The 16,166-nt window shown below is 45.2% G+C and overlaps 2 protein-coding genes across 3 annotated transcripts; both read right to left on the reverse strand.

Annotated features, from left to right (window-relative positions):
- Positions 1 to 182: 182 nt before the first annotated feature.
- wsb2 (WD repeat and SOCS box containing 2) lies at positions 183 to 6,542 on the reverse strand. Its single transcript, XM_088283803.1, has 9 exons — positions 5,689 to 6,542; positions 5,403 to 5,574; positions 4,000 to 4,217; positions 3,116 to 3,247; positions 2,879 to 2,979; positions 2,581 to 2,777; positions 2,394 to 2,483; positions 2,185 to 2,301; positions 183 to 853 (listed from the first exon to the last, which is right to left on the reverse strand). The coding sequence occupies exons 1-9, from the start codon at positions 5,729 to 5,731 to the stop codon at positions 676 to 678; spliced, it is 1,248 nt and encodes a 415-aa protein (XP_088139929.1). The 5' UTR covers positions 5,732 to 6,542; the 3' UTR covers positions 183 to 675.
- A 1,092-nt stretch (positions 6,543 to 7,634) lies between these two features.
- vsig10 (V-set and immunoglobulin domain containing 10) lies at positions 7,635 to 13,369 on the reverse strand. Of its 2 annotated transcripts, none has more exons than XM_088284601.1 (9): positions 13,022 to 13,369; positions 12,616 to 12,945; positions 10,862 to 11,155; positions 9,997 to 10,272; positions 9,565 to 9,849; positions 9,360 to 9,473; positions 8,457 to 8,469; positions 8,020 to 8,159; positions 7,635 to 7,938 (listed from the first exon to the last, which is right to left on the reverse strand). In XM_088284601.1, exons 1-9 carry the CDS (start codon positions 13,068 to 13,070, stop codon positions 7,874 to 7,876), a joined length of 1,566 nt encoding a protein of 521 aa, XP_088140727.1. In that variant the 5' UTR covers positions 13,071 to 13,369; the 3' UTR covers positions 7,635 to 7,873. The 2 variants fall into 2 exon arrangements, with proteins under 2 accessions (XP_088140727.1, XP_088140647.1); XM_088284521.1 differs by having other exon boundaries at positions 8,002 to 8,159.
- Positions 13,370 to 16,166: the final 2,797 nt, after the last annotated feature.

Genomic DNA, 16,166 nt, shown 5'->3' on the forward strand with positions numbered 1-16,166 from the left:
ATTCGTGGCTTATTTTTAACTTTCAAAACTATTTTCCATTTATATATTTTCCATATAGAGATGGATGGATAGGTAGATATATCACATACATACTGATATATCACCCAAATAAAAACAAAGCTAAAACAACGCTCAGTCTTAATCAAAAAAGAAAACAAAAAAAGCAAAACCACTTACCGTACTTGCAAGCGTTTTTGAATCAGTAATTCGTGTTTTATTTGGTAAGCATGTAAACTTAACAAAAAAAATAACATGATTTCAAAAATGACAAAAACATTTCCCTAAAAACACATCACAAATTTTAAAACGAAATCTGAAGGCATGCCCCCCAAAATAAACAACTTGATCTTTTTGACAGTAAAACAGCAAACAGTTATTTTCAAAGGAAAGTTTTTTTTTGTCATTTTCCTATAGAACTCTTGTTAAAAAAAGATTACTTTAAAAAAAAATGAGAAATTTCACATGACAACTCAAAATCTCTTTGCACTTCATCAACCATAACGAAACACAAATATGACAAGTATGCTTTAGTGTTTTCAATAAAAATGATTAATGTTTTATTAACAGCAGTGGCGCATGACAACCAAAATGCTCAATCAAATAAATTAGCAGCAGTAAGTGCAAGTGCAATAAAAAGACAAATGTTCAAGGTCTGAAGAGAAATGCCACACGCAATCAAGTGGCGTGCGGGGCGATGTCGCGGTAGGTGAGGTACTCCAGGATGCGCTTGGGCAGGGGGAGCGGTTCCACCTGGTGCGTGGACACCGAGTGGCGCAGGGCGGCGCGGGACAGGTGGCGCAGAGTCGGCACAGCATGCGGCGCACGCCAGAACTTCACGTGACCGTCGCGGGTTCTGCAATCAAGTCACCGCAATTGCAAACTCAGCAACACAACAACATTGAATGACAGAGCGATTGCAAAAGCCACAATGGGAGTGAACAAAACTGCCGCAAGGCGGGAAAAGACGCAAAGTTGGAAAAGTAATCCAAATAAAGTTGCTGTTTTATTTTTTGGAACTTGTGTCACTGTAGCAATGTCAGAAATGATTGATGCTGTCTTTTAAATTATTTGCAATATTCCCGTGGTTTGTCCGTGTGTACGACAGGCTCAACGTGTGCGAGAATAAAATCTAAAAGAACCGATTCGCAACCCCATGTTGACGAGAGCCGTTCTCTCGTCTCTGCTGCATACGCACAATTACTTAATAGGACGTAAACTTCCCTTTCGTAGCAGCCCAGCAGTGATAAACGAGCACTTAAAAAGGAAGCACGTTGCGGCTGATGCCCGATTTCATTTACGACTGAGACAGTCAGTGTCTGAAAGCTAACTGAAGTTAGCACGCACAGGCTAACGTGTGCGTTTGACGGAACTGCGCCTCAATGTCCTGTTGTGGTACGCTAACATTTTGCAGCATCTACTGTGGATTATGGCGCCATTTTTAGTGAACTCACATTTTTTAACAAACAAAACACTTTTTATGTACACGTGATTTGCATTGAAACAGCAAGAGCACATGTGCTAAGTCGTCACCACACACCACAGTTGCCGTGTTGTAACGATAAAAATGGAGATGTAACTCCTGACGTCGTGTTTTTGGGATACATTATCAAATGTGTATTGTATTTGTGGATGGCTGCAGCACCACACAAGCGCACAGAGACACGCATGGTAGCAATTTAAAAATAAATTAATAAATATTGACTCAAAATTGGGAACTGAAAATTGAATCAAATCATACCAGGCCTTGAGTACATTGTTTATATCCCTAATGAGTCTTTGTGAATGCAGATTGGAAGTGTCAAAAATGTTACCTTTTAAAATTAAAAAATTGCCTCTTTTCTTTTCCTGCACTCATGTTGAATATAATTATCATTCCATTTCAATATATCTGCAAGTCTAATACTGCATTTTAATTATTTTCCTTTTTTTAAACACTTAAAACTGCGCAGTTCTATTTACAGAGCGTCAAAAAAAGTATTAGAAAATCTAATTAAAAAAATATTCATTCAAGACATTTAAATTTGGCATTTTTTTTTTTAAAAACAATATTTTAGTTCAAATTGCACTGTATTTTCCCATAATTTAGGATTTTCCAAACTCATTTCATTTAGGTTACCTTGAAATATTTGCCAAATGTTGTCATGTGGATTTGTTTTGCGCTTACAAAGCCTGCACTGTACTTACCCAGTGGCGATGACTCCCCCTTGGGGATGGTACTTGCAGCACAGGCCGTTGGAGTCGCGGTCGGGTTCGGTCTGCATGCTCAGGCCCGGCTTTCCGGGTTCCCAGATGCCGAGAGCTCTGCGAAGCCGATGCGTACCCGTCAAGTCCGCGTTACAGTAACAACCACACTCGGTACGCCCCGCACACATTTCTGTAACAATTCGGCTCACCTGTCGTCCGTCACGATGGCCAAGTGCATGCCGCTGGGAGAAAACTGAATGGATGAGATCTGGTTTTGCCCGTAGTCCTCAAAGTAGTCCCTGTGGCGGTAGATATGCGTCAGCTTTTAAATGACATGAGCATGCGTCATTTGGCTACTGGCGGCCTTTCACAACAAAAGCCCATCTGGCTCCTTACACAAATGTGGCCAGCTTCTCGGCCGTGTACGGATCCCACAGGTCGATCCACCAGCTGGCCCCGCTGAAGGCGGCGGTGGCGAGCAGTGCGCCATCGGGCGAGAAGTCGCACGCTGACAGCAGGTAGAGCGTCTTGTGGGCCCCGCCCGTCAGGTTTCGCATGAACGTGTAGGAGCGAAGGCTCCACAGGCACACCATCTAGGAAGTACAGCACGTAAGCACAAGTCCGCCGGCGCTCACTAGAAGGGCACGAGGCCATCGGGCCTGGACAGTTAACCCAAAGCATGGCATACTCTCACCCTGTCAAAGCGCCCCACAGTGGCCATCATGCTGCAGTCGGACGACACGCAGCAGCAGCTGATCCAGTCTTTGTGGCCGCACAGCACATGAACCTTCTTGCCTGAGCACACAAGGAGACAATTACCGAAGTGCGCTTTGGCCTCGGAGAAACAGCACCCCTCGAAAGACCAAGCGCGTTTGCCTGATTTCCAACGGGTGCCGTCAAATCACTTGATGTTGCGTTCCCGCATACACACCTTTCAGCGCCAGGTCCCACACGCGCAGCGTTTTGTCGCGGGACGATGACACGAGCGTCAGGGTGCCGTTGGGAGGGAAGAGCAGGTTGCGTACCACGCCCTCGTGGCCGTGAAGCTCCAACATGGCCAGCCCTCAACCAACACAAAAACAAAGCAAAAAGGTTACCGCCAAGTAAGCGAGTCCAAACACTTGTACTTGAGTACATTTTTCAGCTATCAGCACTTGTTTTGAAGATCAGTCTGAAACAAAACAACCACACTCGCCCACCAGCTCTGAAGTTGGACAGTTTTCGGCATTTTACACTCAAACCCGACTTCTTTTTTTATTTTTGACTTTGAGTCAAGTTTTTTTATTTACATTTACTTATGAAGTCAAGTTGGTACTCTGGCTTTCACCAGTTTTTTTTTTTCATCTGCACTTCTACTCAAGTTCAAAGTGTAGGGGCCATATTTTCTGGACGATAGACCCCATCGGATAATGAGTGGCACACACCCTGTGTAGAATTGATTTTAGTTCCCCCAATCCTCCCTGTTAACTTCGACTTTGCCTTTTGGGAGATTTGCTTTTGGCATAGTCGTCCACTTATAAATCACCATTGGTGGAAGCGTTTGTCCGGAAGCGGTGCAGCTCAAAGCACATGTGAAGTGCGCGCTCTCGTGGACAGCAATTTTCAACAAGATGGATGACGCTCCAATCGAGTTAGAGGAAGGTCGAACGTCAAAGGCACTTCATCCGTATTTATATCTGGTCTGATGGGCACCTCGGCTATTTTTGTTGCAACTAATTTGTGGAACTTGGCAATTCTTTCTTTGAAATTGCGTGGGAGTCACTGACAGACTGTCGTCCGCGCCCTGATGGACAAACCTTTTCGTCTCGAGCTCACCAGTTAGAACATTCCAGATTTTGATGGCGCCGTTTTCCAAGCCGGTGGCCAGAAGTAGAGCGTTGCCGTCATACTTGTCGTTGTTCCCTTTCGAAAGGGATTTGCTGGCGCCGGCCGCGGACGACTTGGGGGCCCGAGGCCCAAAGGCCAGACTCCAAACGGGATGGCCGCAACTGAAGCTCTTATCTCCTCGGTCCACGGTGCCATCCTGACCTTCTCTGCAGGAGAGGCGGACAAAATCCAACAACGAACAAATGTAAACTGTTCAATGACTGTGCCAAAAGGAGGTCACACTGTGTTTGCATTCAACTTTTTGAACATCAACTTTTATTTTGGAGGGATTGTCATTTTATTACGTTTCCAAAGTTGCTTGTCATTCGGATAAATTGTAATATTTAAAAGTAATTTTGAAACTATGTCTGAAGTTAAATAAAAAAAAAAAAGACAAAGTAAAGTAATATTTGTTACCTAATTAGCACTTTAAGACAATTTATTGTCGGTTCAGTTTTTGTTTTAATTTTAAAATTAATTATTTTATAATTAAAATTAACAAAAACTTGCGTGTTTGAGATTCAAAGAAACAGTTTGTCAACTACTTTCACCATTTACCATGTGTTTTATTTTATTTGTTTTTACCAAGTTATTTTCTTTACTATTTAATCAGCAAGACCAGGTTTTGCTGACATTTTTTCCGTTATTAATTAGCTTGTTAAAATTTCCGTGGGATTTGTGACGTTTAGGGGCATTATTTTGAGGTGTCAAGTTGTACTTTTTACTCTGAAAAAATAATGTGGCATGCAAAACCAAATAAAAACAACCTTTGCGTTCGCTCGCAAAGTTCCCGTTTCTTTGCAAGGGGACTTTTTATTATTATTCTAATAATGCTAATAATAATATTAATATAATAACAACAACGAGCGTTTATGTACTTCCGGGTCTTCTCGGTCGTACATCGAAGACGGTAAAAATTACGGAGGACGACTTGAAACGCTTATTGGGGTCAAGAAAGAAAGATAAATAAAATACTTTTGTTTAACATTCGCTTCAGATATTTTTCGCTTGTTTGAAAGCAGTGCTTAATATCAACAACTGATTTTATGTCTTTGTATTTCTGCAAATATCGAAATAATTCAATTCACTCGTTCGGAGGATGACCCGGAAGTACATTTTCGTTACGAGTACGTTTGTTTAGTTTTTTTACTTCCATGTCACCCTAGTCCTCCGTAGGATTTTTTAAAATTGTATTTTTATTATCATTATTGTAACCCCCCCCCCCAGTTACTATCCTCTGACAAACGTAATCGACATTTGAAGTCCCAAATTAACATTTTAAAAACACGCCTTGCGCTTTTCCCGTTTGATTTCCTTTTCGTCTCCTGAAAGTTGCTCGAAGGAGCACGTACTGTGAGTCCAGCGGCCAGGCTACCACCCACACGATGCCGTGGCCCATGGACCAGGCGAACCAGGCTCCGTCGGGGGAGAAGTCGACGCTCCACGTTTCACAGCCGGGCCGGCCCTCCAGCGACGGCGGCCGGCGGGTCTTGAGCTCCAGGATGAGCGCCGGGTCGGAGGAGGCTGTTGGAGATAAAAAAAAAAAAACAACAACCGCGTTAGTCGCCCTGGGCGGGGGAAGGAGGAGGCGGCGGGAGGCCAGTTGACCCGCATCGTATCGGAGACGCGTTCGTGTACATTTCAGCTGAAGCTCGGCCGCGTTGTCTTTGGTGGAGCACATCGTCGCCGCGGTCGTCTTCACATCGTTCCGCTTGCTAACCTCTCTGCGTCCGTGGAGACGAACAAGTCGGGGCTTGGCGGCGGCGGTCGCCTCCCGTCATGTGTAAAAGAAAAAAGTTTCAAGTGGCGAGTGTGGATGACAACATGTTTCCGAGTGTTGTCACCGGTCACGTTGACGGCATGCCTTACGTAACGTCGCTAAACCACGCCCACTCTGGCTGTGCTTGTGTTAGTATTTGATGTAAAAGATAAAGATGTCCTCTATTATTCCCACAATGGGGAAATTTGCAGTGTTACTGCAGCAAAGATATAGATCACACAGAGGCGGCGGCGTAATGTAGCCGTTAATGTATAACATTAGCAGCAGACATTCAGAAAAAGCAAACCGTATATACGTATAGACACAAATGTATATACACACTTGCATCCCACTACATATTCAAATGTCAGGAATCACTCCTAATACCTGTCCATGGCACAGAGGGGAAATAAATAAAAATGCTGCAATGATGAAAAATACTCCAATGATAACAAATACGTGATCGGAGTCCTCCGGTGGCCTGCGCGCTTTATAATCTAAAATATTTCTTTGCCTCCCTGTTTGTTGTGTTAGTATGTTATGAGTTACTAAATAATTTACTGCTACTTTTGCGAATATCCTCCGGCGTCATGCGTGCCCATCGAAGTCGTCATGTCAATGTTCCGTTGCTCTGGGAATCAGATTGTGGTTCAGGGTCGGAGGGAAAACATGGAATTGTTTTAAGAAATACTTCACACCATATACAGACATTATTTTTCTACAATCTTGCAGCCCGAGTGAACCACGCCATTGTTGCAAGTTTGGCAGGAGAAACAAACATAAACCGCTTCTTTTGAATAGGCGGAAGTGACGTAGGAACTGCCGCGCCAATTTGACAGTAATGCAATTTTATTTTTTCATTTAGTGAATCAAAATACGCAAATAGAACAACCAGGGTATAAAAAGAGGCAAAGAAATATATTTGAGAAATACGTGATTGAGGGGTGACGTCATCAGCCGGCCACCGAAGTACCCCAAACACATCAAGCATGTAGGTCCAGTACCGACATCAGCAAGACAAAAGCTTGGCGCATTTTGCTCTGATGATTTCTTGGAGTGAACAGTCGCAATGACTGGATTGACTGGTCTTCAAAAAAAAAAAAGACTCATCTCCATGTTTCATTTATTTTTCCCTTAATCGCGTAAGCGTCTCAAAGGGCTTCACATGCCTACAGTTGGCAAATATTGACGACATCCCCTGATCTTAGCAGCCAGTAGAGCAAGGAAAATGAGAAACCTTGCAAAAGGGACAGCAGATGGGGGCATCACTCCTTCCAGTAGCACGCCCTATTCGTCCGAGGCCTTCGTATGCAATCACGCGGGCGTCTGTTCTGTGTGAGTCAGGGCAATTACAGTTGACAGACAGTTGCGATAGCCAATCAGATCACGATGACAGTAAAGGCCTTCTCACTGGCCTTACGTTGAAGTTGATGAACCGTCTTGTGATTGGATACTCACTTGTGAGGGGGGCAGCAACACACCCAAAAGTCGTAACTGGCGATCGTTTGAAAATCTAAAATAAAGTCTTGCTTTTTTAAGAGTCGAAGGAGGGAAAAGTATGGATTAAATTGAAGATATCCTTGCGAGGCCATTTTCAAGACGGACCTTTCAAGAGAAGCTATTCCATCCAACACTCACTCAGAAGTGGGCAAGTGTCTTTCTGTATATTATTTCTCCAGCCATTGTCATAAATGATGGTAATGTGAGGTGGATTTAGTCAAATTGCACTTCACTGACGGCCGATGTGTGAAATGCATGGCCCGCCACCGGAAATTGTATTAAAATCAACTTTAATGACTTCAAAAAAATATAACCCAGAACCTGCTTGATGGCTGTACACATTTTAATATCAACATAAAAACTATTGTGCGTACAAAAATTCCACCATGAACCCGTTTTTTCCCCTCCAACATACAATTGCGAACAATGACAGGTGTTCACTTGAATTCTGAAGGCCATAATGCAAGTGTGCTTTATGTAAGCTGCTTATGCTGTCATGTGATGCGGCGTACTAGCAGAGTTGTTGACACTATTGTGCCACACAACGATAAAAGCACCCAATTCCTAGAAAGTCACTAGGCTGGGCGGCTCCTCCCTGGCGTCCTGGTCTCCCGTGTCGTCCTCCTCACCTGTAGGTAGCAACATCAGCATACACAAACAAACCCCAAAAGACACTTCATGTTATGTCAAACCTGGCGTCAACGGCGTACCGGACGGGAGGCGGTGGATCTGGACCATTGTGGTCGGGCATGCGTCCGTGGTTGGAGGGAGGCGCTGAACGGCCGGGAAGATCTGCTCTTCATCAGATTCTACCAAACTCAGCACGTCACCTCTGTCGCCCTCCGAAGACCTGTAGAGGAACAACACGGTGAGCATAAACAATTATTTGGGCCTCAAAAATCCACATGGAAACTCCTTTAATCCTCTCAGAAAGTGAGTGAGAAAATGTGCAGACTTCCATCAGAGCTGGGCACTCCGTCCCGGGGGAGGAGCGGTCTGACCCTCTGGCCCGGCCGGATGACCATTTTTGGTTGCACTTGAAAAACTGAACGCTAACAGAATGTGTGCACTTTTTTCCCTGATGTCACAATGAGTGGTCGCTGTTGTAGCACTGTGTGTGTGACGTGACTGGCAGAAGGTGACTCACCCAAAAGGACGTCCTGTAACAGAAACACCAAAAAACAAGGTTATTAAAAGTACAAATAAAAGCTTGGATGATATATTTTAGGGAGGGGAATAGTCGGGATGTCAAAACACCTTTTTTGGACGGCACTTCAACTAAGTCAAGGTACGTGGCTTTAAAAGTTACCTAACTAGCTTTTCAGATTTTTGCGCCATCTATGTTGGAATCTTATGACTTGAATTATTTTCTAGAGGTGTGTAGCAACCCATACGATAAGGTCAAAGAGGTGTTTATCTTATAAAGTATTTTTTTGGGGGGTTGGGTACCAACATAAAAGAGATTTTGAAGAAGGTGCGAGACTTAAAAAGCATTCTTAGCGGAGTGCGCCAACTCAGTTGGGATTTTGAAGGGCGTGCATGGATTCAGGGGTGTGCCACCGCTGTCAAAATCTTGTGGGTGGAGGCACATTGAACAGATCTTTTTTGGGGGTGCGCCAACTACATATTGTAAGGTGGCCGTAGCTTTAAACTTTTTTGGTGGTGGGGGGGGGGGGGTGTCAACACATTGGGGATTTCACAGTGTTGCTTTGCAAAGCATCTTTTGGGAGTGCACCAACTACATTTTTGGGTTTCGTGCCTGGCTGAAAGAGGTTTGCAAAGCGCTTTGTTCCTGACCTTTTCAACGCTGGACATTGAAGCGAGTGCATGCGTGGCTTAAAAACATATCTTTTGCGAAGTCTACAAATTCAATCAGGATGTTGAAGGTGTTGTGTTGCTTAAAATGTATCTTTTAGGGGTGCGCCAACATTTTTGGGAGGTGTGCATGGTTTGCAATAAAAGCCTTCCTGACTTTTTTCAAGCGGGTGTGCTAACTCTGTTTGGACATTTAAGGAGATACTGTTTTTGTGGGGTGCGCAGATGCAGTTACCGATGCAGACGCGATGTCTGTTGGCAAAGAGCAACTTGGCCACGATGGCCGCCAGGCCCCCGATGAGCGCGGCGACGAAGATGCCAACGATGACGCCTGTGTAGTCTGAGACAGCTGCCGAGACAAATGCGACAGTGCGGCATCAAGACAAAAGGAGGAGCGGCGACCGGTCAGTCAGCATTCTTCTCCTTCTCAAACGACTCACCAGTGACGCTGAGATACACCTCGGCCCGGCGCAACGCCAGTGCGTTCTCGCTATGGCAAAAATAGGTGCCGCGGTCGTCACCGCTGACATTGGCGATGGTCAGGCTGTAGGTGGCGCCGTCCCGGGTCAGGGCATATTTGGGACCAGGCGCCAGCGCACCCCCCACCACTCCTCGACTCCAGGTAATGTCGGCGGGTGGCACCGACACCGCCTCGGTGCACGTCAGCGTCACGTTGTTGCCCTCCTGCGCCCACGCCAGCGGCGAAACGTGGGGACGCGGCGCCTCTATGGTATTAGCACACACGCGACATTAGCCCGCTAGCATAAGTTGGTTCAGCTACATGACTGCAGGTGGCGCTATGCCCCTTTCCAGTATTTGGGAGCTATAAGAAATGACAATGTCGTGTTTTGCGGTGAGCACGTGTGATGTACCAAGTGTCAAGGAGCAAGCGGGGTCCCGTCCGGCGGCGAGCGCCGAGTGTTGCGCCGCACACCTCAGCGTCTGCCCGCCGGCCAGCAGGGAGCGGTTCAGCACCACATGCAGGATGGACGTCACGTCGGAGACCAGCACGCCACCCCGCTCACCCCCAACCTGAGTCCATCTGAGCTCGGGGTCCGGGTAGCATCCGGGCCAGGCGCAGCTGAAGTGCACCTGCGTGGGGTCCGATGACCGAAGCCACGAGCACTCGGGGTGCCGAGCGGAAGCATCTGCACCAACAAAAAGCAATAAGCACCAAATGAATTTTGCTCACAGACTTAGATCAACAGGTTTCATCCTTTAAGTCAAAATCGAAGTTGCCGTTTTAAACGGTTTGTTCGGGGGGGGGGGGCAAATTATAAAAAGGGTTTGATTAATCAAGGCCATAATAAGGTAAGCGGATTTGAATCGTAAATTAGCCAGATATTGTTTGTTATAGGGATTGTGGTATTGCCCCCCGTATTGTAATGGTATGCCCCAGTAGCAGGGGGGCGGCGCGGGTTGCGTGTTGGCAGAATAAGGAAATACAGGCCCGCTTGAACGCACGCTGCTGTCTCATGTCTCTTCTTACACAAACAATGATCTTGAAGTAAACCTCTGCCAATGGCATCTCAACTGCTGCGTCGTCATTCACGGATTTTTTTTTTTTTGGGGGGGGGGGTTGCAGTAACTAGGTGGAGGCCAGACTAGGACTGACCGGCCAAAAAGGGTCAGGCGCCCAGCTCTGGTAATAATATACGACTGTGCCGCGTTATAAAAGTAATGCGTGTCCGGTTTGACTGTAGTGTATATTTGCATATCTGAGCAGCAGATACTGACAGTAGACGAGCAGCTGCGCTGTGGTGTTTGCGACGTCATGCGTTAGCGTGTTGTTGGCGACGCAGCTGTAGACGCCCTGCGCCTCGGGCTGGACGTCCTTCATCCTGAAGTCCAGCCACGGCGCGCCGGTGACGGAAGCCAGCAACGTGTCAGCGAAGCTCCACTTGAGGGTCTGGGACGGGTACGAAGAGGCGGTGCAGTGGAAAGACACGCTGGAGCCGCGGTGCGTGACCAGCGTGCCGTTGGGCAGCGCCGTGGATGGCACAATTGACAGCGACACATTCTCTGGACCACCTGTGGAGGGCACAAGACATCACGTGCGACATCAGGGGGGGGTAAGATTCTGAGCAATATTTGGTTTGGGTTTCTTTGAAATTACAGAAGTCAAATTGCCATTCATTTAATGACAATTTAGTAACTATTCTGTAAATATATTGAAAAATTTTGAAATATAGATAAAATTGTTTACTTTTGTAAAATAGTACTTAATTTACAAGGTAGAATTGCTTTTTTTAAATTTTACAGCTTGGAATAAATTTTGCAAATTGACAAAACAGAGGAAAGTTGTTTTATATTACAATTACTTTATCTATTCATTATCTGAACTATATTTAATAAAAAAATGTTTAATATGTAAGTGTATGTATGAAAGTGTTCAATGTATAATTTTATTTGTATGTAAATGAATTGACCAAAATATATTGAAAAATATGTACTTTTTTCCTTAAAAATGGTGACGCAATTGTTGGCCAGATATTTTTTTCACATTACAAATTACCAAATATATGCAAAATAAATATCAAAGTTTATATTAGTAATTAAATCATTCATGCTCATTTTAAAATAGAATTAATTGGAATGTAATTAAACTACTGAAAAGGGAATTTGTATTATATGTAATTTTTTTTTTTTACAATTTGTTTGTTGCACATTTTTAGAACAAACACAAAATCAATAACAGCAAGAAGTATAAAAGTAATATCATCCTTTATGTAATATTGTTTTTAACCTAATATATGACATTAAAGGGCGGCACGGTGGGCGACTGGTTATCATGATGGCCTCACAGTTTAGAGGACGCGGGTTGGATTCCGGCTACGGCCTTCCTGTGTGGAGTTTGCATCTTCTCCCCGTGTCTGCATGGGTTTCCTCCGGGTACTCCCACATTTGAAAAACATGCATGGCAGGTTGATTGGACACTCTAAATTGCCCCTAGGTATGAGTGTGAGCGCGGATGGTTGTTTGTCTATTTGTGCCCTACGATTGACTGGCAACCAGTTCAGGGTGTACCCCGCCTATTGCCCGAAGATAGCTGGGATAGGCTCCAGCCCACCCCTCGACCCTCGTGAGGAGAAGGGGTACAGATAATGGATGGATATTACTTTAAAATAACTGCTGACTCATTTAAGTTGATCAATAATGCATTTCAATTGATAACATTAGTGAGGCAAGGAAGCTAAATCACATACAAACAAAACCAAAATAATTTAGGATATTTTTAAATTATTATTGTCTCTCATCAATGTTCAGTCATATAAACAATGTCAAAATGAATCAGTGAACGAGAGAAAATAAAGCTAAACAAAAAAAAATCAGTATTTATGAATTTTAAAAACAAACACAAAGAAAACAGATATTACAGGACTCTTGATGGCCAGAATTACAGAAACACTTGTGGCCCGGGAGCCATAGTTTGCACGGTTGAAGTTAAGCCATAATAAAAGAAGCGAAGCAAAAGGCAAGGCGTGACTTACTAGCCACCTGCAGCAGGACACGCGCGCGCCACGTCACGTTCCCCGGAAGCGTGGCTTCGCAGCGGTACCCGCCCTCGTCGCCCTCCGCCACCCTCTGGAAGTTCAGGCTGCCGTTTCCAAGCACCAGCACCCGCGGTCCGCCGCCGCCGCCCGGCCACGCCTCACCCGTCTCATCGCCATCTTTCAGCCAACGCGTCCTCAAAGGCGTCACCGAGCCCTCTGAATAGCACGGAAGCAAGACCACGTCGCCGGGCGCGGCCGTGACGACGGACGACTCCGACGGCCCGGCCGACTCCGGTGAGCCCGGCGCGTCCGACGCCCAAACGGCGACTGGAACAAACATGGCCGGTGAAAAGTCGGAATGAGCTCCAGCGCTGACGTGATCACATGAGCGGCCTGCACTCACCTGTAGCCAACGCAAAGGCGACCACACTCGTCCCCTTCCACGTAATCATCGTCGCCACGTGCTATTCATGTCCTTACTTACAACTATCACCAAACCCCGCCCCAAAAAAACAGCAACAACAAAAAAAATGTGTTAGCGAGCAAAGAAAGGGGAAAAAGGGACCCCTGTCTGACCAGTTTGCCCAGGTGACGTAGGCGGAAGAAGCCAGGTGAGCTGGGAGGACAACTGAGCGGCCATGTTGACGTCACCCAGCTCTTCCTCCGGGGGAGGAGTTGCGTCGCGTTGCGTCGCTTCTTGTCGGCCCTTCGGCTTTTCGTTGCGAGTGCTCGACTCGTTTGATCACGACTGCATTGTTTTTGCTTCATACTGTTGCTGGGACAACTTCGACACTAGCACGCCACGCCACGCCCCCTTAAAGGTTCAAGTCATGTTGTCGGCAAGACCACACCAAATAACACCTGGAGCCAATTGGCCGCAGAGCGCAGTTGGAGTCGTGGCTCATCGGAAACATTTGCTGCAGCCCACGTGCATTTTTTGCGATCTTACGTTCTATTTTGTTAAACTATTTTGTCGGTTCTGGTCAAAAGACGTCCTCCACTTAGGAATGAGTTGGGTGTGTAGTACCACATGTCCCTGGCAGAGGGGGCACTCCCTGTATGGCTTTCAGTCAGTTGATGCTTTATTTTCAATGTGAAAGTATGTGATTTTTTTAAAGTATGTCTAGAATCGATTGGAAAAACAACACACTAAGTTGTTTTAAAATACCCACATAAAAATATGTTCAAACCAGTTTTAAAATGGATTTAATGGTAGAGGGAAGGACTGGCAACAGAAAAGTCTCCTCTTAGTCCTGAGCACCTTGAGTAGCATCTGCTTTGCTAACCTGAGGCAGCGGGCAGGTGCGAAGCGGTGGAGGAGCTCCGGAGAGGTACGCTGGGGTGAGGCTATGAAGATTTGTAGATGAAGAGAAGTATTTTAAAGTGAACTCTAAAGTGCACTGGGAGCCAGTGAAGAGAGTCCACGATTGGGGTTATGTGATCCGTCTTCCGAGCGCTAGTTAAAAACGAGCAGCAGCGTTAACACCAATTCGAAACGCTTGAGGGAGGACTGGCTGACTCCAAAGTAAAGTACATTACAGTAATCTAGCACAGATGTAACAAAGGCATGGATTAAAGAAAAAAAAAAAAGAAACGACTTCACTTTAGCCAGCTGCCTAAGGTGAAAGAAGCTGGATCGAACAACAGCACATATTTGCCGATCTCATTTCAAATCACTGTCCAATTTAAAACCCAAATTGAAAGACTGTTGACTTTAGATAAGATGCCAGGGGGCCAAAGTCAACAGGGTTGAAAGTAGAAGAACCACTTGGACTGAACACCATCACTTCACCCTAATGCCCAACTGGTGCTGTAAACGAGCCAGATGAATACTGTGGTCCACCGTGTCAAATGCTGCAGTTAAATCCGACAAGACAAGACACACGTCACAACGAGTTCTCTCAGTAAACCGTGGCTACATTCTTACTTTTGGCCGCATCATTTTTTAATGGAGCTGTATGGTGTTAGATTTTTGCCACAATTACGTAAGCATAATGTGAAATACCGCATACAAAAACCTGTTTTGTACGTACCAAAATGTGTTTCGCGTGTACAAGACCCACCACACATAGGCACAAAATAGGTTTTACACTTACGGCTGTGTCCGACTCCTGATTGGTTATGAATTGTGGCACAGTTATCACACGTGCATCGTAAGTAAATCAGCGTTTTGTACGCGTAGAGGAGGGAAGCCATAACCGTAAAACCTCATTTCGGGCATAAGCGTGGAGGGTATTGTACACGCGAAGCACATTTTGCCACGCACAAAACACATTTTTGTACATATAAAACATGTTTTTGTACACGCTATTTGACACTAAGTTTATGTAATTGTGGCATAAATCTAACGCCATAGAGCCGCAGAATCCAAAATATTACTGCAACAAGAGTGGAACAGAGAGCTGAGTTCCTCTGTGTTTGATGAGGGAACATAAAGCTGATCAAAAGCATTGTTGAGCAGAGGGGAGATATAGAATCAGAAATCAGATTGTCCATCACTTTTTCATTTGAGATCAAAGTAAGAACATGCAGACGCTAATAGTTCAAGCATGGCACTGCACTCACCAGCGCCATTTTTTTTTCAACATTTGGCCCCATTCTGCGTTATGGAACCAGCAATAAATGTTTAGCGCCAAAAGAAATTTTGTGGGTTTGTAAAAACATTTTGGGAGGTACGCAGGCCACCGACAGTTGCCCATCCCTGGTGGAAATACTCCCACCCCACAGTGTGTCGACCTGTCGGAAAATCTAATGAACTGACATTTTGATGATGAAATAAAAATATGTGACTTGAATTGATGCCTGGCTTGAAGGAACAATAGGCTAATGTCTGGTCTGTTTGATCAGTTGTGTAGAGATTCTGAAAAGATATACGAGTTGGTTTCGAAAGTGAAACAGCATAAATTACAGCTTCAGGTATATTCTGTTACTATTAATTTTTTATTCGAACTTTTAAAAACTGTTTTGTCTGTATATTTGTAACTTGGTGTCTCTAATCTTTTTGCAAATTTTGTGCAAATCTGACGCCCGCCCCCTGCTCCTCCAGTGATAACGTTGTGCTTAAGTGTGTTAACACAAAACGACCAAAAAAAGGCAAACGGGGTTCACGTTCCAGTCCCAAAGTGCAGCATCCAAATATGACCGACAGGTGGCAGCATTGCCTTTGAGGGACCCACTTGAAGTTACGCACACGACCCAAGGGTCTGTCTTTAACCATCACACATGACGGAGTGTGTGCAATGTACGACGGGTAAATAAGACTTAAAGTATACCTAATGTCAAAATGTTCTGTTTCTCAAACCCACGAATCCAACTTTCGGTCACCCGACTGGCGCGCGTGCGTGTGCGCGCGCGTGTCAATCCAAAAATCCAAGCAACCACAGAGACATATTCTTTCTCCAGACTGCAACTAAACCTCTCTGTCTCTTTCTCTCTCTTTTTTTTTTTGCCCCCCCCTGCAAAAACAAAAAAAGGTGAGCAGAACAAGTCTCATGCTGAGGGGGAGGATGGCAACGAATGGGGGTGTGTGCTTGATTGACACTTCCTAC

This window comes from Idiotropiscis lumnitzeri, chromosome 1 (genome assembly GCF_059441095.1).
Source record: "Idiotropiscis lumnitzeri isolate Australia: NSW breed Sydney's pygmy pipehorse chromosome 1, RoL_Ilum_1.0, whole genome shotgun sequence".
Lineage (NCBI taxonomy): Eukaryota > Metazoa > Chordata > Actinopteri > Syngnathiformes > Syngnathidae > Idiotropiscis > Idiotropiscis lumnitzeri.